This window comes from Schistocerca cancellata, chromosome 1 (assembly GCF_023864275.1).
Source record: "Schistocerca cancellata isolate TAMUIC-IGC-003103 chromosome 1, iqSchCanc2.1, whole genome shotgun sequence".
Taxonomy (NCBI): Eukaryota; Metazoa; Arthropoda; class Insecta; order Orthoptera; family Acrididae; genus Schistocerca; species Schistocerca cancellata.
This window is the reverse complement of record NC_064626.1, coordinates 163,020,151-163,045,627: the sequence shown is the minus strand read 5'-3', so window position 1 is coordinate 163,045,627 and position 25,477 is coordinate 163,020,151. Positions and strand designations below refer to the sequence as shown.

The 25,477-nt window shown below is 44.2% G+C and overlaps 1 protein-coding gene across 1 annotated transcript in view; it reads right to left on the bottom strand.

Annotated features, from left to right (window-relative positions):
• Nucleotides 1–25,477, bottom strand: part of LOC126167960 (kinase suppressor of Ras 2) — a 166,783-nt gene that overhangs the window by 124,483 nt on the left and 16,823 nt on the right. The window contains exons 5-7 of the mRNA XM_049920519.1: nt 7,144–7,294; nt 5,609–5,784; nt 2,709–2,849 (exon numbers count right to left, since the gene is read on the bottom strand). Coding sequence (XP_049776476.1) covers nt 2,709–2,849; nt 5,609–5,784; nt 7,144–7,294 — 468 coding nt within the window. The remainder of the gene's footprint in view (nt 1–2,708; nt 2,850–5,608; nt 5,785–7,143; nt 7,295–25,477) is intronic.

The window sequence follows — 25,477 nt, the reverse complement described above, 5'->3', positions numbered from 1 at the left end:
TTCAAACACATTGACTGCCTCTGCGGAAAAGATTAGCAAAAGTCAAATTTCTTTAGCAAACAGACAAAAATAACTTCATTGTTCCACAAGGCGATTAATGCTTGACTGTCAGAAAGGTGGAAATAAAATAAAATCTGAAACTAATGACATATTTCAGCCTTTAGTAATTATGTAAATGTGTTTTAATTCACTTGATAGCTCCCGGCCACGGATATCCGTTTTGTTTTCATTTGACGTCAGAGTAAACGAAGGGGAAACAGCAAAATCACTGAACGTAAACACGGGTCACGTGGAGACTATCCACTATAGCTCAGATTGCTCTGCGCATCAGCCCCGGATCTACGACATTTGCGAACCGGGTCAATACTAAAAAAAATCGAATTTTCAAAATATGTTCATCTTGTAGCGCACATCTTTCTGAAAAGTCTGAAACATAAAACGTATGTATTCGAGGAAATGTAAGACATATTATTTGGTCTTAAGTATGCCCAAGTGCAGTTCCATGCCTCTTCATAAAGCATTTTTCTACTGCACGTCCAAACTATATTCAGGAGAGTGGAAATTGAAATGTCCTGTAGTGCCTCTCCTGCTCCCAGTCGGCCGGTTTGGCAGTCTGCCTCTCTTAAAAAAAATCTCGCAATAAATAGCGGATGGGATTATTTGTAATCGAGAGAACAAGAACTCTTCGGAAAATCTGAACTCTTCATTGCCCATTAGTTAATAATTTGCTGTTTTGTGTGACATAAAATTAAATATAGGATATATAAAACCAGTACTGACAAGAGATAAGCAAGAAATTACACATTTCTTCAAACCTTAGCTCCTAGCATTTTTTTCTCTCTAATCTTGCCACAGCTTTACATGGCGTGTTTTCCTTTCTGTGAAAGAATCTTCTACCTCATCAAAGTTTGTCAAACGTTTTGCTACATGGAAAATCGAAATGTAGTTATCTAATACTGAAAAAGCTGTTAATACAAATAATACCCAAGACTGGTGTGGTTTCTCGATCTGATTGCGTCTATTTTGTCACTGTCTGCTAGATAAAACAAAATAGGCCTTTCTAATACGGCAGCAATTTTATAACACACCAAATAAACGAGACTGTTTTGGCACAAATGGTCATTTTTATAACACGACAGAATATAATCCAATAAGTATCAATATCAAATGCCTATTAGGCCTACTAGAAGCAAATAGCTTTATGTTAGGAAATAGTTTCATGTTTCATTCATATGCACCAGCTTCTCTAGCATGAGATCGAAAACTAGTATTACGAAATTTTTATATAAATTTGGAATCGTCTTATTCTTCCATAATTTGTGTGATGTCCTCGTTTCTTATCCGTCCTCGTTCTAACAAACAATCCTGTCATCACCAATTCTGTAGCTATTGCTGCCACTGTCAAAATTTGTTCGCCGATTAACTTCACTAACCCTGCCAGAATCACTGATTTAGTTCTCCCGTAATTATTCTCCGGTTAGGCGTTGTTACGTGTTAGTACAACACATTTTCCGTGTTACTTCCATAATAGAACTTAAGCGGCTGGTAGCCGGGGACTGTACTACTGGTCCTTACTAGTGTAGCGATCTGGCCAAACATTTTCTGTCAAAACTTCATTTTCTTGGACACACCGAGAAGATAATACATAATCTTTCTCACCTGTTATTCCTGTCTGTCGTTTACTTCCATTCTGATAGTATGAATCTATGGATTTCGCTAGTAATTATAACAACGCTGATTATTCGCACACCCAATCAGCCACATAATCAGACAGCGATTGCCATTCATCCATTCGGCTTTACTCCACTCAGCTCGTATAGCCCCGTCCCCTTTTGTCTGTGGAAAGTTTATTTCTAGATGCGACGAGGATTCTCCTGACAGAGACATCACGTACACTATGCATGCATTCAAAAGTCAGCTTATGATTCATTCAGAAATCAACTTAAAATGTGTTCAAAAGCCAACAGAGGAGCGTTTCAAAATCATATGACTAATTGATAGGCAAACGTGCGCTGGATGCTAGGTGCTTTGTGAAACAAGTCCCCCCCCCCCCCGCCCCCCTCAAGAATATGAATTAGGCGCTCCCATTTCCCGGAAGTATCTAGCTGCTTGCTGCAACTGCTTGCACAGCCAACAGCCACATTCCTGTTGACAGAAGCGGGAAAATCTACTACTCAAACGTGACTCTACAGCGCATGCGCATGAGCCCGCGCGTTAACTGCTAAAACAAATCGAATGTAAACAGTTGCGACTTCACGCTCATTGGAGGCAATTTGTTGTTATGAAGCACTGCATAGTCTTCCTAAAGCCTTTGACACATTTTCAATTGGCAGACGCTTGCATGAGCACTTGTGTCATCGTCGTATATGGCGCATTTCCTTTGCAATTTAAGTTATTTTCGTTTTTTTCTCTCGTTTATGTTTTATTGTTGAAGTATTATTCTGCAGTAGCGGGATACAGTAATATCCTTTGTTAGTGTGTCGGTTCTTACTAGTCAAAATTACAAAAATTTAACTGAAAACTAAAACAATGAAAAATTCCCGGAATTCTAAAAATATCCCGGGTTTTTCCCGGTTTTCTCCCGGATGAAAAAAATCCCGGGTTTTTCCCGGATCTCCCGGTTCGTAGACACCCTGTGTTTAACTCTTCTCTTACCCCGTTTCCCACAAATTTATAAATTTTTGTGCCTGAGAGACTTAACTACTTACCTGTGCCTAAGAACATCTGCTTGTCACAGTAATCACAAGTTGTCATCACTTTAAATGCTTTTGTGAAGCGATGTGCAATCATGTGACCCATTCCACGTGAAACTGTAGGTGTCCTTGGAGACTTTGGAACCTGAAGTGTTGCTGAGGGAAAAAAAAGAAAACCAGTCAAACAATCAACTAACAGAACACAGTCTGAGGAGAGTAATTAAAATGTGGGCTCTGCTACTGATAAGCATCTATGAAAAAATTCAATGAAGTATGACAGTATTACGGAAAGGACAGACTGCTACTCACCATATAGCAGAGATGCTGAGTCGCAAATAAGCACAACAAAAGGATTATCAAACAAGTAAGCTATTGGCCAAATGGGGTTTGTCAGAATTATATCACACGCACGCACAAATGTGTGTGCATGTGCTCGCTCTAACACAACTCCCAGGCACACGACCACAGTCTCTGGCTGCCAAGGCCAGACTGCGAGCAGCAGCACATTATGGGAGAAGCAATTCGGATGGTGGCGGTAAGGAGGAGGCTGAGGGAGCAGGGGAGAGGGGGGGGGGGGGGGGGGGGAGGAGGACGAATAGCAGGGTAGGGTTAACGGACAGTTAAGTACTGTTTGTGGGAACATTCCCTTTGTGACACAGTACCAACTAGGACTGGATTAACTGAATCACATTCTCAGCCAGACTTTTGGCTACCCCTTGTTGTGCCTTGGAATGAGGAATGTCCTACCCATTATCCTTCCCAACCCTCCTACAGTGGTATTCTGCCATCCACCAAACTTACACAACATCCTCATCCATCCCTACACAACCCCTGCTCCCAACCTCTTGCCTCATGGGTCACATCCATGCAACAGACCTCCACCCAAGACCTGTTCCATACATCCTACCCCCACCACCACCACCACCACCACCACCACCACCAACTCCAGTCTGGTCACAAGCATCACCTATCCCTCAGAGGTAGGACTAACTGTGAAACCAGTCATGTGATCTACGAGCTAAACTGCAACCACTGTACTGCATTCTACATGGGTCCGACAACCAACAAGCTGTGGCCAACAAACAGCTGAGCATGCTGCCCAACACAATGTTCCTCATTTTAATGACTTCTTCACAGCCTGTGCCATCTGGATCCTTCCTACCAACACCAGCTTTTTCTAATTGCACACATGGGAATTCTCCATGCAAGATCTCCCACGTTCCTGTAATCCTCCAAGCCTCATCCTTTGTTAGTCATCGTCCTACACCCACCTACCCCCATTCCAGCACTACACAGCCCTCTATTCCACCAACACACCCACAGTCGTTTTTACTTCTTTTCCATTGCCCCCATCCTCCGTCTAACCTCCTAACTGTAGATAACTGCTCTACCCTCCCTCTATCTCGGCCCTCATGCTTCCCCTACGCTGCTACCCCTCCCCCTCCCTGCCTCAGCCTTCTCCTTACCCCCACCAACTAGACTGCTTCTCCCATCAAGCACTGCTGCTCACAGTCTGGCCTCAGCAGCCAGAGACTGCGGCTGTGTGTGCAAGCTGCGCGCACGCGCGCATGTGTGTTGTCTGATTCTGACAATGGTTTTTTTGTCTGAAAGCTTACTTGCTTGACAGTCTTTTTCTTGTGCCTGTCTGCAGCTCAACATCTCCTTTACATGGCAAGTAGCAATATCCTTCTAGAATATTGTCATTATTTCATCCTGGATTTTCAATCGTTTGATATAATAAAATATGGTGCAAAAATATGACTCATTAAAGCTGCCAACAAAGGTGTATGATTGAAAGTGGAGGTGTATGCTTTTGTATGAAACATGAATGGGAGCCAACAACAAGACAGTCCCCCATAAACTGCAATACAAAAATGTTGATAACCTACAACTTATTTCATTCAGCTCTTGGAACATTATGTTGTATCTTCAAGAGTGGAACAGAACAGAACAGCTGATAAGCTGTAAATGATAAAAGGAAACTCAACAATGGAGACAAAGGAAAGTTGACAAACCAAGACAAAACATTAAAATGATCTATACACAACAGAAATATACAAAACTACAAGAAATTTACAAAAAGACAATAATTCAGATAAACTGTAAAAAAGCAATTAAAAAACAACTCACTCTTCAGTTCCCGATACAACAGTAGTGTTGCAGATCGATGAAAAAAAAAGTAAAAACAAACATTTGAAACAGGGGGTAAGAAGAATAAAAAGGAGATAATGGGTAATGAGTTGAGTGACAAAAAAAAGATGTGTACTCAGACCGAGTTTGACATCTTATTTGGTCTGAAGAGGCTTTTTTTTTATTAAGATTCCCTTACGATACTGTTACTTTAACAAATTTACATTTTGCAGATTTATCAGTTATCATACTCTTCCTTGATGTCCATATCAAGAAGATTTAACATAACCTATTACAAAAACTGGTTGTGGAACACAATCTGCTTATAACTCTCAACAGTTATGATAACAATCAACTCAAGGTGAAAAAGCCATGGGATAATAATAGCCTCTGTTATAAGTAGTTAATGAATATTGTCTGTCGATTAATTCTATGAAAATCCTTTGAGTAAAGTTATCAGTACGGTCATAAATCATAAACTAAACACTTAGGGAACAATTATCTTCTACGCACAGCAATTATTTGGTTCAAAAATGGCTCTGAGCACTATGGGACTTAACTTCTATGGTCATCAGTCCCCTAGAACTTAGAACAACTTAAACCTAACTAACCTAAGGACATCACACACAACCATGCCCGAGGCAGGATTCGAATCTGCGACCGCAGCAGTCGCGCGGTTGCAGACTGTAGCGCCTTTAACCGCTTGGCCACCCCGGCCGGCTGCAATTATTTGTTTTTTTTTGCAACCCGAAAGTTAATGTATGATATTAAAATAATGAAAATACCCTTATTGGAGGGATCATCAGGCAATGCTGGACTAGGTGGAGCTCTTGAGGGGCTGCCAAGCTGGGGCGAGGTGTTTTCTTGGCCAATTAGATCACTACTGCAGTTGGGTCCTGGCTCTGTTGGCAGCCGACCCCGGCGCATCAGCCTACCACCTGTTCCTGGAATATGCTCATTGCTGTAAAGAATATGAAAATTCCGCATGATATCACCTCAGTTAAATATCAATATTTTTATCTCATTAAATGACTTAACATGTAGGAACAACAGGACTGGCAGTTTTGTCAGGCTCCAAGTAAGTTAAAAAAAAGGCAAAGAGTAATTTTCTTGCAAATCATATAATACTTTATCACTCATATACCACTTTGTTTCCACTATTATAAATTAAATTTTGATTAACATATTGCCCATAAACATAGGATCAAAGTGTTAGTAAGACAATAATGTCACACACTGCAAAAGGTGTAAGATAATTAAATAATTTTGTCCCACTTTAAATAATGACTTCCCTTAAAAAAAATCAGTGATTTTAAAATAATTACAATAATTACAGTTCCAACCTCCTATAAAGTTTTCATTACACATTCATTTTATAACTAACTTTACACATAGTTTGCATCATTTTTACATCATTTTATCAATATTTTCAGGTCATTTTAATGATAAATTTCCAGTTATTTTGAGTCATAATCCAAGTACCATGCAGTTACAGATCCTTTTTCATATTTGTAAATAAGAGTCAGTGTTACAACACTTATTTCACTTTGGTGACCAGTACATATTGGTGCTCTACCTCTAAGAGCAGAATGAGTCATCTCATAACCGTATGAAAGAATTTTCTGGTGGCCGACATGAAAGCCCACTAGTTTTTGTGCGCACACAAAAACACACAAAAGTTACTCTGTATTTCTAGTGATTGTCCATTTTCATACTATCATATTTTCTTTTCAGAGAGGATTTTATATTATCCGCTGGGATAGCCACAGATGTCAACACATCACTTCCAAGATCCAGGCAGGCATGTCGGCCCCAAATCTAATCCGTCAAGGGGCGGTGTGCTGGTCAGCCTGGATGTGATTTTTAGGCAGTGTCCCACATCAGACTGGTACCCGTATCCCACCTCAGTCGCACAATTCACAAACACTTGCAAACTTTCACATGGATAACTTTAGACACAGACAGTTGGGGTACACAAATTCTGTCATGGGGATAAAGGGAGGCAACAAGAAGGACACCCAGCTATCCTCTAACATTAATAATGCCAAATCCAATCATTTGCATGCAGATGCTTTCTAAGTAAGGGATGATGGCATAAGAAAAAGAAGACAGGATATTCTATTATCAGAATTTACTTTTGATTTTGTGTGTACCTGTGTATGAGTGTGACCTGAATAAAAATGTGAGACTATGCACAGTAATAACTATTACTACTATACAACCATCTGGAGAGTGACAGTTCATTTTATAAGTATACAATTCACCGTTCCTGAACCAACAACATAATCAGGCAATTTCTGTAGGTAATAGTGCAAGTTACCTTGCGCCACTGCTGTCTCCTCCATCCACCCGATTTGCCAGCTGAGACTCATGGCTCTTTGACTTGGTTAGGGGATACGCTTCAGGCAGGAGTCCAGTCTGGTGCTTTTTGCGTGGTGGTGGTGTTGTTGGAAACTTCACACGTTCACCTGCTACAGACAACAAGATTCCAGCTATTATCAGAGTAGGACAAATTATGGTGAATACTTCTGGCTGAAGAACATGGACACAAGGTAAACTGCATTTGCAATAGAACTGATTTGCAAAATTTAATCCTTTGTCACTATCATGTTAAATAGACAATTTAAAATACCAATACTTTTATCCAAAAAGCTATGAATAGTGCATTCCCAATGGAATGAAAATAGCAATGCACAAAAGTATATTTAACGTGTGACATGTAAAATAAATACTGCTATTGGTAACAGAATTACAGCTGCCCATTGCTCTGCCATACAGTGACCTTGTCATTCTATATCTTATGATGTAGAAGATGCTCTGCATGTCAACTCACCTGGCATTTCAGTGCTCAGATTTACGTGGACATAGAATGAGAGAGAACCCACACTTCACATCCATAATATATCATCATCTTAGCTAAATACTTTTATCAAAACGGTAGCTCCCTTGTTTGATTTTGTTGCACTGTTAACTTTCTGCTGTTTAGTCCTTACAGGCATCCTTTGTTGTATGTTAATGACAATTGATTATACAAGACCAACTACCTGTAGCATCATAGTTTGACATTAATTACCTGTAGGCCGCTACATAATTTTTGTGGAATTTCTAAGGATGCCACTGAATTGTTGCAGTAGCAACTGTGTGCTGGTAAGAGCAGTATGGTGACCTGGACTTTACAACAACACATATGCAAAAGGGATTGTGAGATGGACAAGCCGTGCTTGGTGAAACTTCCAGTGTGCAGCAGTAGTGGCCAGAGTGGCAAAATGGTGTCACAGCACCAGGTAAAGTTTGGTACAGAGATAGAGGAAATGGGAGAGTGCATGGTTTTTCCATGAGCAGTCAAGTGTAATTTCTTTAAGGCCTAATGAAGCAAATAAGTGAACTTAATGTGCACACATGAGATGACACAGAGTGTTGAGTTACAGGGAATTGTTACAGGAAGTCAAGCAATAGGCAGATGATGTTTTCTTGAGGAGTTTTGTAGCAGTAATGTCTACGAGAGTGTGCACTGGAGAGCCTAAAGTTCTCCATGCCGCATTTAGGCTAGTAATAGAATCCAAGGAGACTTATGGTGTAACAGGGGAAAGAGGTGGGAGAAACGTGTAAGCAGCAAATATAAGATGTTTTAGTTGTGAGCAGACAGGGCATGTGCAGAGGCAGTGCCGCCAGCCATGGAGTAGTAGTGCTGATGCTATGAACTATCAACAGTTTTGCAGGAATAACAGCAGAGGTGGCTTGTATCAGCAACAGTATTATAGGAACAACAGTAAGGATGACCTGTGGTAAGAAGCACCCATTAAACTCAAAAGTGAACCCCAGACCTGCCGAAGGATGTTCCCAGTAAAAGCAAATGCAGTGAGTATGAATGCAGACGCAGAATGTGCCATAGTGAGGACAACAGGTGGCACAAGGGCACGTGTCAGTGGGCTCAAAGGATTTAATGGGTAACAGGCAATGGGACGCACTACATTATAATTTGCGTGAGGTGGGAGATGATAATACATGGCCTCTGTGGTCGATAACTGTAAAATTTCAATCAGAAACAACCAAGTTTAGACAGAGTGTGGAAGCTGTGCCTCACATAAGTGAGGGCTAAAGCATGATCCTAGGTTTAGTCTTGCTGCAACAGCATCATGCCACAACTGACCTTCGATGATGCATGGTGGGACTTAGTGACAGGAGATTCCGACTAGGGAAGCGGTCATCAATGTTGATCTGTTGCTAGGACCATCTGTTGTGTAAGCCAATCCAGTTAAAACAAGAACAGTGATGCAAAGACTTAAATCGCGTGATTGTGTGTCGAGTGGCACCAGAAGTCACTGTGGATGAATGTGGAGCCTGACTTAACAGTTGATATGTTATGTACAGCAGAACTGTTTGAGGATATTGAGGTATCGGGTGTAGTGTGTTGTTGAGTAAGACTAGTTATTGTATGGGTACAGGAAACTTGTACGTGTACAGGAAAGTGACAGAGGCAAAGTATTACCCATCAGTGTGGAAAATTTTGGCACCAAGGAGGTTAAGCTGTTGATGGGAATATTAATGGGAACATTAGAAATTAGGTTATAAAAGGGCACAAGACGCCACCAAGACCGCACTGCATGAGGAGGTGAAGCATTTGAGGGGAACAGAAGCCTGTGACACTCTCAATGCAACACAGAATTCTGATGACAAACGAAGTGCCAGAGAACTGAGGGCCATACTGAATACCATGGTCTCTGCAGCCAATTTTGGAGGAGCTTACCATCAATCAACTGTTGGCAGACAGCACAATAGAAGAGAATAGTAGCTCTTCGGGGAAATTTTAACTGAACAGAAGTAGTCTGTGGACAGATTGAGGAACTACTGACTCTGCTACAAATACCACCATTTGGACAGTAAGCCTATTACAGGTGCTTACCACATTCCAAACTTCAGAGAAACTATTTATAATCTTTAACAGTGGCGTTTTTATTTTTTTTATTTATTTCTTCAAAGATGGTCTTGAGGAGCATGTACCTTCAATTAGAGGTGGCTCCAGAGGATGGAGCGAAGGCCCTACTTTCAGTACCTTGGAGACATCATCAATCAATATAGAAGACTGATGTTTGGTTTAAAGTCTGCACCAGCACTACAGGGCTATTACAAATGATTGAAGCGATTTCATAAATTCACTGTAGCTCCATTCATTGACATATGGTCACGACACACTACAGATACGTAGAAAAACTCATAAAGTTTTGTTCGGCTGAAGCCGCACTTCAGGTTTCTGCCGCCAGAGCGCTCAAGAGCGCAGTGAGACAAAATGGTGACAGGAGCCGAGAAAGCGTATGTCGTGCTTGAAATGCACTCACATCAGTCAGTCATAACAGTGCAACGACACTTCAGGACTAAGTTCAACAAAGATCCACCAACTGCTAACTCCATTCGGCGATGGTATGCGCAGTTTAAAGCTTCTGGATGCCTCTGTAAGGGGAAATCAACGGGTCGGCCTGCAGTGAGCGAAGAAACGGTTGAACGCGTGCGAGCAAGTTTCACGCGTAGCCCGCAGAAGTCGACGAATAAAGCAAGCAGGGAGCTAAATGTACCACAGCCGACGGTTTGGAAAATCTTACAGAAAAGGCTAAAGCAGAAGCCTTACCGTTTACAGTTGCTACAAGCCCTGACACCCGATGACAAAGTCAAACGCTTTGAATTTTCGGCGCGGTTGCAACAGCTCATGGAAGAGGATGCGTTCAGTGCGAAACTTGTTTTCAGTGATGTAGCAACATTTTTTCTTAATGGTGAAGTGAACAGACACAATGTGGGGTTATGTGAAAGATTCAGTGTTTAAACCTCCTCTACCAAGACACGTGCCAGAACTGCGAGCTCGCATCAACGATGCTTTCGAACTCATTGATGGGGACATGCTGCGCCGAGTGTGGGAGGAACTTTATTATCAGCTTGATGTCTGCCGAATCATTAAAGGGGCATATATCGAACATTTGTGAATGCCTAAAAAAACTTTTTGAGTTTTTGTATGTGTGTGCAAAGCATTGTGAAAATATCTCAAATAATAAAGTTGTTGTAGAGCTGTGAAATCGCTTCAATCATTTGTAATAACCCTGTATTTCAGTATTTGTTGGATAGAGTGCTCAAAGGATTCAAACCTCATCAGTGTTTGGTGTATGTGGATAACAACTGGTTTTTTTTTTTTTTTTTTTTTTTTTTTTTTAAGAAATTTCCAGGAACGCAAGCAATGACTAAGTATTTAGGAGGTTATGGCAGCTCATTTAAAACTGAGTACTGAAATAGTCATTTTGTGTTGGAAGAAGTAAATTACTGTGGTCATAGAATTAGTAAGGATGGCTTGAAGACTAATCTGAAATTGATACAGGCGGTGCGGTGCTTTCCAATACCAGGATTAAGCAAAGAGTTAACAGTGTTTCCTGGGCCTTGCAAATTATTACAGGAAATTCGTGAAAGGGTTTGCACATAGAGCATGACCTCTTATCCAATTATTAGGGAAAGATATCAAATTTTTATGGTCCTTGTCAAGTTGACAAGGTATAGTCCAGTATTGGTGTGCCCCAATTTTTAGAAGGAATTTATATCATCAAGAGATGCATCACACCATGCACTTAGGTGTGTGTGTGTGTGTGTGTGTGTGTGTGTGTGTGTGTGTGTTTTGAGCCAGGACATTGAATTCGCAACAAGGCCATTGAATTCAACTGAGAGGAATTATTCATTCTGAGAATGAGAGAGATTCTTAGCCTGGTGCATGGAGTGACATACTTCCAGTGTTTCATGTACGGGAACAAAATTAGGGAGAGATTATGCTGCTCTGAAGTGGTTACTAGGCTTGAAGGAGCCACCCAGAAGACTGACAATGTGGAGATTAAAACACAGATAATTTGAGTAGGAAGTAATCCACACACCAGGAAGAAACACAGAAATGTGGGTGCACTAAGCAGGAAGGTAGTGATGATATAAGCACTAGGTCAACAGCTCACTTAGTGACAAGCAGTATGATGATAAGTGTAAGCATTACAGTACACAACAGCAATTTAGCATGTGTGAGAGATGGCTGTGTAGGGAGACAAGATTAGGACCTGGAGTGGTTGTACCCATGAAGCTAAGGGAAGAGATGCTGAGGGAAACACATGATCATGTTTTCTCAGACTACGGAGGGTGAAGAACGATGAATCTGAGGGTGGCAGAGAAGTATTGGTGAAAAGGAAGGAAAAGTAATATCACTCAGTAGGCCAGAAATTGTGTACCGCATGCAGATTTGAGTCGGAAAGAACTAATATTGTAGAGTTTGCCAGAAATGACTGAACTGTTTCATTTTATTGGCGTGGATTTGTTAGGGCCATTCAACTCAACTCCAGCAAGGAATCATTTTGTTCTGACTATAATAGACTATTTTTCTTGTTACACTAAGATAGTGACAATGCTTGACCAGCGGGCACCGTCGCACAAGACCTGATGAAGGAATTGTGCTGGTTATTGAGAGTAAAAAAATTAAGAACTAGTCCATGTCATCCTCATTCAAATGAAAGAACAGAGCAGGTTCATTGGATGATTGGAAAGATGCTTAGCTATTATGTTAATTCCCTCCATATGGGTTGGGGCACGAATTTATCTTTTGTGGTAAGTGCATATATGAGGGTTGGAACTTTAATAGTGACAACTATTTATTTACAGCTCATACAAAATAGATGTGTGTTTCAAAATTTTACTGACCCTCAAAGTAGTCATCAGCATTGTGTATAACCTCTTTCCAGCTATGTGGAAGTTGTAGGATACTCTTTAATAGTGCCAGTTGTGTTGACAGTTCGAGCGGCGCGGTCTATTGCCCGACAAATTTGCAGCAGTTCTGAAGTGAATGCTGTGAAGTGTTTCCTTCAGTTTAGAAACCGAGTTAAACTTACGAGGGCTTAAGTCAGGGGAGTGCAGTGGGTGGTATAGCACTTAGCAGCCCTATCAGTTACACAAATCAGAAACAGCTTGCACTGTACATGCTCGAGCACTGTCCTGCAAAATGATGGTCAGGTCCTGCAGAAAGTGTCATCACTTCTGTCTCTATGATGCTCATTTTTGGAACACAACTTACAACGAGCTCGTGTACTTGGAAAGGAACAAGTTAGTTGGTTGGTTGGTTTGTTTGAAGTGTAAAGGGACCAAACTACAGGGTCATCAGTCCCTTTCTCCTGATGCAAACAAGGCCCAGGATAAATCCACATCCCAAGTAGGTTTGGGAAAGTAAAAGGGGGAAAAGGAATGCGGAACCACACCTACAAGAAAACAAATGAAACAAACAAAACAACGGGGAAACTTACACCACAAGCAAAAGTAGAAGAAGATATTAAAACCATAGAGTAGAAGGTTTGGGCTGGCTGATCACAAGAATAAAAGAGGATGAACCAGCCACTCTGCAACACACTAAAGTGTCCCCCCCAAAAGACAAGGAAAGATAAACACACGAAGGGAAAGACTAACACCACAACAAACAAATGTAAAGAAAGGGTGACAGAGTTAAAATGGAGGAAGGGTGGAGGCCCCGGAGAGAAGGCCAAACACCCATCCTTAGATGGTATGATGAACCCCCCCCCCCCCCACGAATAAGACTTAAAACTAAATCTGCTGTTGAGCCATTATCGACCAACACTGAAGGTAGGGTGCTGGGAAGGTTGGACAACTGTTATAGGGGAGCCACAGCAACACTGAGGTGGGTCCTTGCAACGGAGGGTGTAACCATGTGTGAGCCACGTATGGCCAATGCAGAGCCGGCAGAGAACCACAGAGACCTTGCGAGAGGCTCGCATGGAAGACTTCCACACATTCATAGTCTCCTTAATAATATGCAGTTTGTTTTGTGTACCGTTATGCCATTCCGTCTCAAAAAGCTGAAAAACCTTGCGGCGTAATACGGAACACACGTCAGGTTCAGACATGCCCATCTCCAGAAGCAGTTTCTGCGTACCCTGCTTTGCCAGTCTGTCTGCAAGTTCATTGCCTGGGATTCCAACGTACCCTGGGGTGCATACAAACACCACTGAACAACTGGACCACTCCAGGGCATAGATGGACTCCTGGATGGTCACTACCAAGGGATGGCGAGGGTAGTGCTGGTCAATAGCTTGGAGACTGCTCAAGAAGTCTGCTCAAGAAGTCAGTACAGGCAAGAAATGAGTCACCAGGGCAAGAGCGGATGTGCTCAAGAGCATGAGATATGGCCACCAGCTCTGCAGTGAAAACACTGCAGCCGTCTGGCAAGGAATGCTGTTCGACATGCCCCCTGAGAACATAGGCAAAGCCAAGATGAGCATCAGCCAATGAGCCGTCTGTGTAAACCACTTCAGAGCCCCACGACATGGCAAGAATTGAAAGGAAGTGACAGAAGCGGATTGCAGCAGGAGGAACTGAGTTCTTAGGGCTGTGCGAAAGGTCCAGATGAAGCCGCGGCCTAGCTATACACCATGGAGGCGTACGCGGATGGAGCCAAAAGGGAGGTGGTAAAGGAAAGGACTCCAGTTCACATAGGAGGGATCGGATATGAACTGTGAATGTAAGCCCTGACCTGGGCTGCCGATGCAGGAGATGAACCACCATGGGTTCGGAAAAGGAGACAGTAATTCGGATGCTCAGGAGAACTACAAATGTGTGCAATGTAACTGGTGAGGAGTTGTGCACGCCAAACCTTCAAAGGAGAGACTCCGGCTACCATCAGGGCACTGGTCATCAGACTCGTCCTAAACACTCCCATCGCTAGCCGAACACCACAGTGGTACACTGGGTCGAGTAAATGCAACACTGAGGGCACCGCCGAACCATAAACCAGACTCCCACAGTCAAGGCGGGATTGAACAAGGGAACTCTGTACAGTTGTAGCAGCGTAGAGCGATTTGCACCCCAGTTGGTGTTTGTCAGGCAGCGGAGGGCATCGAGGTGCTGCCAGCACTTCTGCTTAAGTTGACGGAGGTGAGGAAGCTAAGTCAATTAGGTGTTGAAAACCAGTCCTAAGGATCGATATGTCTCCACTACAGTGAGTGGATCGTGATTAAGGTAAAGTTCTGGTTCCGGATGAACAGTACGACACCGACACAAGTGCATGACACACGACTTTGCGACTGAAAACTGGAAGCCGTAGGCTAGAGCCCATAACTGCACCTTGTGGATGGCTCCCTGTAGATGCCGCTCAGAAACACCATTACTGGAGGAGCAGTACAAATTGCAGAAGTCGTCTGCATATAGAGACGGTGAGGCCGACGGCCCTACAGCTGTTGCTACACCGTAATGGCCACTAAAAATAGAGATATACTCATTACAGAGCCCTGCGGGACCCCATTCTCCTGGATATGGGGGGAACTATGGGAGGCACCAACTTGGACACGGAAAGTATGGAGCAACAGGAAATTCTGGATAAAAATCGGGAGCGAGCCCCACTCATATAATGTGACAAGGATATGATGTCGCCAGGTCGTGTCGTAAGCTTTTCGTAAATGAAAAAAGACGGCAACCAGGTGTTGGCATCTGGAAAAAGCTGTTCGGATGGCAGACTCAAGGGACACAAGATTACCAGTGGTAGAGTGACCCTGGCCGTAACCACCCTGGCACGAAGCCAATAGGGCACGTGACACCAGGACCCAACCCAACCACCGACACACTAAATTCCAGCAGCTTACAAAGAACATTGGTGAGGCTGATGGGCCAATAGCTATCCACATCAAGCGGGTTTCGACCTGGTTTGATCACTGGAATGATGGTGCTCTCCCGTCATTGCGATGGAAAGACGCCATCACACCAGATCTGGTTGAAGATGAAGAGGAGTTGTCGCTTGTAGTCGGACGAGAGATGTTTAATAATCTGACGGTGGATTCAATGCGGCCCAGGAGCTGTGTCGCGGCAATGTGCATGGCCGCCGAGGCACTCCCACTCTGTAAATGGGGTGTTATACGGTTCACTGTGGTGTTTAGTGAATGAGAGGCCTTTCCTTTCCATCCACCATCTGAGGGTGCGAAAGGCTGGGGGTAATTCTCCGACACAGAGGCTCGAGCATAGTGCTCAGCAAAGTGCTTGGCACTCGCGTTTGCGTAGGTAGATGACATGCCATTGATGTTAACACTAGGGACACCTGTTGGGGTCTGGTACCCATAAACACATCTGATTTTCGTCCGGACTTGGGAAGGTGACGTATGGCACCCAATGGTTGACACGTACCTCTCCCAACACTCCTGTTTCCATCTTTTTATAAGCTGGCGAACGCCTTAAAGGCCAAGATAAAGGCACCAGTGACAACCTTATTGTCTTTGGGTCCCCTGTAAATGTGCCAGATGAAATGAACACCCTGCCGTTCTAAGCTATTATGTGCTCCAGGGATGTGCGCCGGTTATGTCACTGGACAGCCCGCCTACACTCTAACAGCCTCAGCAATTTCCGGCAACCACCAAGGTACTGTCTTTCGCCAGGGGCACCTTAAGGAACAAGGGATCACGCCTTCCACCACAGAAACGATCGTTGTAGTGACCTGCTCAACCAGCACATTGATGGCACCATGTGGTGAGGTTCAGTGGTGAAATCAGAGGAGAAGGCTTCCTAGCCCGCCTTGTTTAAAGCCCATCTGGGTAGGCAGCTGTGGGCATGATGCCGGAAGAGTGACAGGAAGATGGGGAAGTGGCCACTACCACACAAGTTGTCATGTGCTCTCCAGTGGGCAGATGGGCGAAGGCCAGAACTGCAAACAGAGATCAATGGCCGAATATGTGCCATGTGCCACACTGAAATGTGTGGGGGCACCTATATTTAGGAGGCAATGGTCGAGGTGAGTGAGTAGGTCCTCAACATCTTTGCCAGAGCCATTAACCTTGGCTCCATCCCACAAAGGGTTACAGGCATTGAAACCGGGGGGGAGTTGTGAAACGAGTGCAGCCAAAACATGGAGTGGTGCTTCACCATCTGGAGGGAGGTATATGTTACAGATTGTAATTTCCTGTGTTGTCCTCACTCTGACAGCCACAAGTGTTTGAAGGGGGCACAGGTTTGGCACAGATATAGGTAAGGAGGAAAATACATACTCCACCTGATGGTCTGTCACAAGCAGGACGGTTTTTGTAGCATCCCCGATAGCCACGAAGGGCGGATGCCCGGATTGCAGGAAACCATGTCTCTTGAAGAACAATGCAAAAAGCAGGTGTACTGCTTAAAAGTTGATGTAACTCAGCCAGGTGAGAGAAAAAACCGCCTCAGTTCCACTGGAGAATGACACTTTCTGTCACCTGGGATGGCATGGAGTGACCAAGGAGGCAAATTACGCCTCAGCATCATCTCTCACCACTGATTGAGAGTTGGAATCCAGTACCATTGAATCTGAGGTATCGGCAAGATCTACGTCCTCAGGGGACACCAGAATCTCCACCTTGTCCTTGGATGTGGGGGAGTAATGATGTAGGGTGCACTGGAGGCTCCCGTTTCTTAGTGAACTACTACTTGGAAGTTTCGCCCTCTCGTTGCTCCTTAGGTGCTGGCTGGGAGGGCTTCTCGAAAGTAGCTTCAGGGACAGAGGAAGACCTTGAAACCTTCTGACCAGCAGCCAATGGCTCTTTCAACCACTGGCTGATGTCCACTGGACCACTGAGGGAGGGGAGAGGACCGATGTCCCCGGCATTTTGGGAGCGGTCCACAAGGATTGTGTGTGGAGTGGCATGTTGAACAACACACATTTCAACAGCTAACTAACTAGAGAGATAATGGATTAAGCCAGAGCATCAGCTAGGATGCTAAACCAGGATTTAGAGGCGGTGAAAGCATTGATACGAGTATTAGATGCAAGAATAACACTGACAAGACTGTTGCAGTCACTAGGAGATAGTACGTGGGAATCAAGAGAGGGCATGGCGAACTTGTTGGAAGCTGTTCATCAGGTACTTTACGGGTAATTGAGTCCAGTCTTATCATCACCCGAACAAGGTGCAGAGATTTACTGCCCGAGCTACGGGTGGTAGCAGAGCACAGCAGCCAGAACCTGCCTTTCTACTGCCATGAGCAACCGTGGATGTGAAAAACGGTATTGCAAGGTTGCATGTGTCAGTGAAGATACCAGTGGCTGAGAAGTACACATTGTTTAAGTGTAACATAGTGCACACCTATCCAGTAAGGCTAGAAACAGTGGGGAAGTTTGTGCAAGTAAAAGAGGCTGGTATGGCAATCTGCCAGCAACGCCAAAGCAGGATGGTCACTATTTGTCCCATTCACTACAACCAGACAGGAGGAAGCACCTGTGCCATGTATTTGTTCAGGGTGCAAGGCAATGGGTCACTCATGGCAAAAGGAGCTGATGGAACTTCCAGCGAGTGGGTCTACATTGCATGTACTCTGTGTATGAGGACATAATAGCATGGTAAGCTAGTACGAACAAGATAAGCTCACAAGTTAAGAGGCAGTGGGTTGTTAATGGAACCATGTGTGATATTAGGCCAATGTTTCATTTATCAGCTGTAATGATGGGAGCTACTCTTTCAACAACACACATCCACAGCTGTAATGACCGGACGTTCCCTTAAGAGATGTTGCCTAAACAATACCCTACCTTCTTGAATGATAAATGGGAACCAAACCCAGTTCATTAACTAAGTCAAATGATAGCCACATAGAAGAGTGAACCATTGCAGAGTAACTAATGCAAAAGGTTGAACTGTTATCAGGATGGTCGATGCTGGGTAACCATGATCTTGAGTGTCAATTCCCAGTGCAATAGTGACAGTCTGCTCTGCACAGCTTTTATCAGAGATTACAAGCCGCTTAGAAAGTCAATCCACAGGTAGTCCAGGTTCTGTGGACTGGATTCTCTGAGTGAGTGATGGAGAGTGAACTTATAGAGTTGAAGGAGGATGGGAAACAGCCATAAAATTTAATGTCAAAAGTGTAAAGTGTTTAAAATTGCCAGTCAAATATAATCTTGAAAGTTTGTATTTATTTTACAGATCAAGGTTGGAGATAGTCATGGTAGAAGACTGATTCTGACCAAGACTTGAATGGCCAGGATTCCCCGTGGAGTGGGGGTAGTGTATTTCCTTACGATACCTAGTTTTTAGTGCAACTTGCAGGAACCTATAGTGAAGCCATCACGACTATTGCAGGAGCAACAGCATGCTGGCACGCATAATTAGGTGGCATGTGAGTTAGAATAACACATACACAAAATGTTTGCAAGACAGACCAGCCACGCTTGCTGAAATTTGCACCACACAGTAGTAAAAGCCAGAGCAGGCGAGACGGTGTCATCGTGACAGGCCAATGCCCATGTTAAGAGTTATGTGACTGAGTCGTGTAATAATGCAATAAATGCACCTCAAAGCTGCACAAATAGGTGTGAATTTTGAGGTAGATTCATCCTGACTCCAGCAGCACCTCCACCAGAGCAGTAGGTCCATGCTAGGACCCTGAGACGACTGAGCACGGCCAGCTGCAGCCACGAGTTTGCAACCCGGTCGAGCCAATCACGTACTGTCCACCACTGCAGTGGACACATGAAGAGTCAGAGTCGCTGGGTGCAGCATTCCACAATGGAACACCATCACAGCAACAGTAGGAGAATGCTGTGACATCAAGGCCACAGGCTACTCACAGGCCGCTGGCTGCTGCTTGGCCTGATACCAGCATCGCAGGGGCCCTGTGCATGCATCTCTTCACTGGGGTGAAAACCAGCTGCCTTTGAGGTGATGCTGACCAGGTTTGCTAGAGTAGGGTCTGTTTGGCCGACAATGCTAACAATGTGATGGGGTATTTAAAGTGAATAAAATGTTTCTCTAAACCACCAGTGCAGCACTGTGCACTGGCCTCTCAATCCATCACTCACCCTACCAAGTGCCTCCTACACTCCACAGATCTATGGGTCATCAAAGGGCTAGTCATGACGATATCATTGCTCTTCACAAATAAGGAAAGTAAATGACAATGGAAACAGTATGGCATTTCTTGAAAACGTTTTGTGGTACCTGGAATGCCAAACTACAATACAGCAGAAAAGAAAATGAACTACCGAATATTCCACAAAAATCCCATTCTCACACGTTCTGCAGTGGAAAACTGCCGCATTTCCCAAACCCACAGAAATGATCTCGTGCTCACTATGAAAGAGTGGAATACCATAAATGTGCAGCCATCAAGAAGAGTCTCCCTGACAATAAACCATTGACTCTTGTTTCCAGAGAGATATTTTTGACATGATTAATATTCAAAAAGAATGAAGACACAGCGCAGATGTACAAGCTGTTGGATATATGTTTGGCTCCTGGCATTCATGTTTGAGGCTGTATGAGACTTCTCAGCTCATTAGCACTATGCTCTGGTAATAGTGCACCAACAGTTTGCACAGAAGAACAAATCTGCTTTATTCACCTGGCCTCGTTCCACAAAATTGCTCATCTCAGCTGAAGTGTTCGGATGGAGACAAATGAGAAAACAAGCCTAACCCTATGCTAAGAAACCGAGATATCTTTGGAAAGGTGATAGCGTTCCATGATAACAGATCAAAAATTATTGATCTAGGCTTTTAGTCAGAGGTCAGATAGTAGTAGTATGGTATTCTCCCTTACGGCAGGTCTTGTCCTGGGTTAAGCCTCTTCCACTTTTGACTGTCCATAGCCAGTTTTTTCATTTCTGAATATTTGTCTCCTTTGATATTGTCCAGCATTTGATGTCTTCTTTTTCCTCTTCCCCTTTCTCCCTCCACTGTTCCTTCTATTCCTTCCTTCAATAAACAGTCCCTCCTTAAACAATGTCCAATCCAGTTCCATTTTCTCTTTCTAATGGCTTTCAGCATGTTTCTTTCTTCTCTAACTCTTCTTGATACTTCTTCATTCCTTACTCGGTCTTCCCATTTCACTTTTTCCATTCTTCTCCATATCCACATGTCTAGTGCCTCCAATCTTCTTTCCTCTTCCTTCCTCAATTTCAGGAAGGTCAGATAAGGCATCACCAAAACAACTGCGACAGTTCAGCACTTATATAAAAGGCAATGTGCTGGCAGATGCTGTTCCCTGCACAACTACAATGGAACTTGACCAACAAAGCACTTGCCTTGCTTCAGCAACACGATTTGGAAGTGCAAGACTCCATGGCACATCCATCTCAATCACAGCCACATCATATCTAGTGACCTCATTTGGCATAAAACTATATTCTGATGTAGAAACTTTAAGTGCATGCCCATTTGTGAGAGTGAACCTTCATTAACAAGCAATTTCATTGCTACACGATTTGTCCCACACTAGAGTTCAGATAACGATGATGCCAGTTAAGGGAGCTTATATGTGGCCATATACATACACACTGTACAGCTTTTGTGCATCAGTGTGTGGCCTCTCAATGTAAAAAAATCAAACACCATGTCACTGCACTGCATCACTTCCAATCAACATAACCCCTTATTTGAATGTGCACACACAGACATTATTGGACCTTTACCATCATCTACTATCAAACAATTATCAACTGTTTCACCTGTCAATCTGAAGCTTGTCCTTGGTCGACACTGCACCTCTACCATTCTTCACAGATGGATCACTTATTCTTGAGTAGTTCTCTGTATCACAATCAGAGCATGCAGTTTGCACCTCTCTGGGGGACACCACCTTGATGAAGCACTGTCCGTGCGAGTGGAGAGGCTTGTGTATTCGCAGGAAGCTGAAGGCTATGCCAAAGGTAGAGGACCTACTGCCGGAAAGGCCTCAGCCGATGGATCAGACTAAGAGTGTCCCGCAACGTCCCATCTTCCCTATCCACTCCTAGTCATACCCTACTCCCTGACACAACCCAAGGTGTGATACGATCCATGGTGAGGGGTGCGTAGCACATGGGAAGATGTGTAGCAAATGGAGCCTCAGGGATACCGGGCGACCTCCCTGTGTAATTAGCTTTACACCGCGCGGGGTATTCATGGTGTGGACCTTCTAGATCCCCAAATCTCGAGCGACCAATAAGGACACGACTACAGAAAAAAAGGAAAAAGAAACTGAGGAGCAAATTGAGAGCTCAGATACCCAAACGTTGGGGACAGAACAGATGGAAGGCATTTCCACTACTGAATCAGGGTCTAGACCTGAGCCAGAAGTGGAACTGTAACCGAGAAGCTAGACCAGATTAAGATCAAAGGCTTGCCTGGGACCCAGAGGAGGAAGCTACTCAGGGAACAGAGGAAAAAGGAAGGGAAAGAACGGTTTCCTAAAAACAAGTGGTGGGGAGTAAAGGAAGTAAACCCAAGACTCCCAGGAAAAAACTGTCTCAGGTTGAAGGGGACATGCAGACCCCCACAACATCAAAGACAGGTAGTAAGTGGATAAGGGAGGAATCAAAGACTCCCCCGTCCCTGGATAAGCGAATCCAGAAAAAACTGAGGCAAGATATAGGGAAACAGACCTATAGTACTGCAGTCTCTGTTTTTAGGATGGCAGTTATCCAGGAAGGTTATCCACTGCTGGCCATCACCTCGCAGCAGGAGAAACTAGTACACATGATCCTCTTTGACAAGGTTGGAGGGGGGGGTGAGGGGGGGGGACACTGGCCCAGGTCTCAACTTCAGGAGGGTATATCTAAATCGTGGTGCACTCATTTTTGTCTGTGAGGGGGTGCACACAGTAGAATGGCTCGAGGACAAGGTGCCCATGATATCCCCGTGGGAAAAGGCGAAGCTGCTTGTCAAGACAGCAGCGGAGCTTCTTAAGACCGCAAAGATATCATAATGGGTACCTAAGATCCTTAAGGAAGGCTCTCCAAAGACTGTTAGGGAAAATAGGGGCCAGATCCCAAAAGTCTCGACAGAAGACTGGAGAGAGATTAACCAGAAAGTTGCTCCGGAAGGATGAACCCTGGTGGTGGAGGTTGGTGAGAAGTCCCTGAAGGCGATGCGGGAGCAGGACCTGAAACTGTTTCTAGGGTTCTCGCAGGTCACCATCAGGGTTCTCAAAGACCTCAATAAGACGGAGCCTGGAGGTGCTGCAGATTAATCTGCAGCACAGTAAAGGGGTCTCTGCTGTCCTGAGCCACTGCCTGAGAAGACAGGAAGTGGACGTGGCCCTGATACAAGAACCCTATTTATACAAAGGGGTGTATTGGGCCTCGGAGGCACTGGAAGTAAGCTGATCTATGCTAGGAATCTAAGAAACTCCAGAACATGCATCTATGTTAGACATGACATTTCTTTCATGTCAATGATGGATTTCTGCTCTAGGGACTTAGTGACCATCAAAATGCAGCAATATGAGGAAGGTATCACGAGGGAAATTATTTTGGCCTCAGCATACCTCCCTTACGCAGACATCTCTCCCCCTCCCTTGGAGGTGAGGAGACTGGTAGAGACTTGCCATCGGCAAGATGATCAACTGCTGGTGGGATGCGACACCAATGCCCCACAACCTAGTGTGGGGCAGCAAGGACACCAACAGTAGAGGTGAGTACCTTCTTGAATTTCTCTTAGCTAACAACTTAGAGGTACTGAATAGGGGCAATGAACCTACATTTAGGAATAGCAGAAGGGAAGAAGTAATTGACATAACATTTGGTTCCATGAGGATGGGTAGCTATGTCAAACAATGGCATGCGGTGTTGGAGCCATCCTCATCAGACCATGACTTATAGGAGTCTCAGGAAAACAGACTGGGAGACATATTGGAGGGACCTTGATTTAGGCTTATCGGAAATTAAAACCTCGATAATGTAGCCAGTAAAATTTGAGGAAGTAGCAGAGGTGGTTACCTCTGCCATAGTGACCTCATATCAGGATAGCTGCACAATCACCAGGAAGTGCACAAATAGGAGTGTTCCTTGGGGGATAATGAACTGGAAACGCAAAGAAAACAGGTACGGAGGCTGTTTAATATTGCGAGACGTAAAGGACAATGGGCTAAATATCGTGAGGCCCTTGTCAATTACAATCTTGCAATAAAACAAACAAAGGAGGCATCCTGGAAAGCATTCTGTGAGGAAGTGGAGGACACGGTTGCACAAGCCAGACTTCACAAGATTCTCACTAGAGTACCAACCAATCCAGCAGGCATGCTGAGGAAGGAGGATGGGGAATATACAAAGACAGCACGAAATGCTGGAATTGCTCCTCAAAACTCACTTTCCTCAATATGCTCTGCCGGACAACACAGACCAGTATGTACCCCAGAGATAGAATGGTTCTCAGACACTCGAAGAGAGGACTGGGAATCGGCCAAGGAGTGTGTGAACTTCAACAAAATCCAGTGGGTGGTGGGAACATTACAACCGTTCAAGTCACCTGGCCCAGATGGAATTTTTCCAGCTCTCCTGCACCAGGCAGGAGGAAAGCTTATAAGAGTCCTATGCAGGCTATTCAGGGTTAGCTTAGCAGTAGGAATCATCCCCAATGCTTGGAGGGCAGTGAAGGTTGTCTTCATTCCAAAGCCAGGGAGAACTGATCATACCAAGGCCAAGGATATGAGACCAATCAGTCTGTCCTCCTCCATTCTCCAAACAGTCTGTCCTCCTCCATTCTCAGTACATTTGAAAAACTGGTTAATGTATATGTTGGGGAGAGGAGGCTAAGTAGGGTCCCTATACACCTGAACCAACACGCATACCAACAAGGTAAATCATGTGAGACAGCTCCCCACCAACTCATTGGGAAGGTGGAAAAAGTACTTCACTTCCAAGAAATAGCCCTCTGCATCTTCCTAGATATCAAGGGGGCCTTCAGTAACATGACCTTCGATTCCATGGTAAGGGCAGCAGAGGTGCATGACCTGGGGATCTCAATATGTAGGTGGACCAGGGCCATGCTTAGTGGAAGGAAGGTATAGGCTACCATGATGAATGGAAAGATGGTAATTAAGACCACTAGAGACTGCCCACAAGGACAAGTTTTGTCTCGCCTGTTGTGGAAGCTAGTGGTGAATGAACTCATTGAGGAACTAAATTCCAGACAATGCTTCTTCCAAGGATACGCAGATAACCTTGTCATAGTAATACTTGGCAAATTCACTGACACAGTCAGGAATATGGCACAAGGAGGGCTCGACATTGTGCAAAAATGGTGCATTAAACAGGATCTGGAGTTAATCCTAAGAAGTCTGTTGTAGTGTCATTTATGAAGAGAGATATTAAGCATGCAAGTTGGAATCTAAAGCTCTTCCATGAAACTCTACCTGTGAAGGGGACAGTGAAATATCTAGGGGTAACTTTGGATGAGAAGCTAACTTGGACCCCTCATATTAAGAGTATCTGCTCAAAGGTAAAAAGTACTTTAGTGAGTACTAGGAGGGCTTGTGGCAAAAACTGGGGCCTAAGCCCCAGGGGTATGCACTGGATATACACCACAGCGGTTAAACCTAGGATTTCCTAAGGGACCGTAGAGTGGTGGAAGAAGGTCGAACAGTGGGCTGCTGCCAAAGAGCTTGCTAAGGTACAGAGATTGGCCTGCTTAGCCATAACGGGCGGAATCAGCAGTCCACCAACCACTGGAATGGAAGCCATGATTGATATGCCTCCATTTCACCTTTGGGTTAAGATGGAGGCAGCAGCTGGGGCACAAAGACTTAAAACTGGCCAAAACTGGGTCTCATTCAGATATCCAGAATCACACACTAACGTAGTGAGTGAGGTAAATATAGGTATGGCTGTGGAAATGCTTACCGACTATATAATAACGCCCAACTGCTTTGACAAGCCTT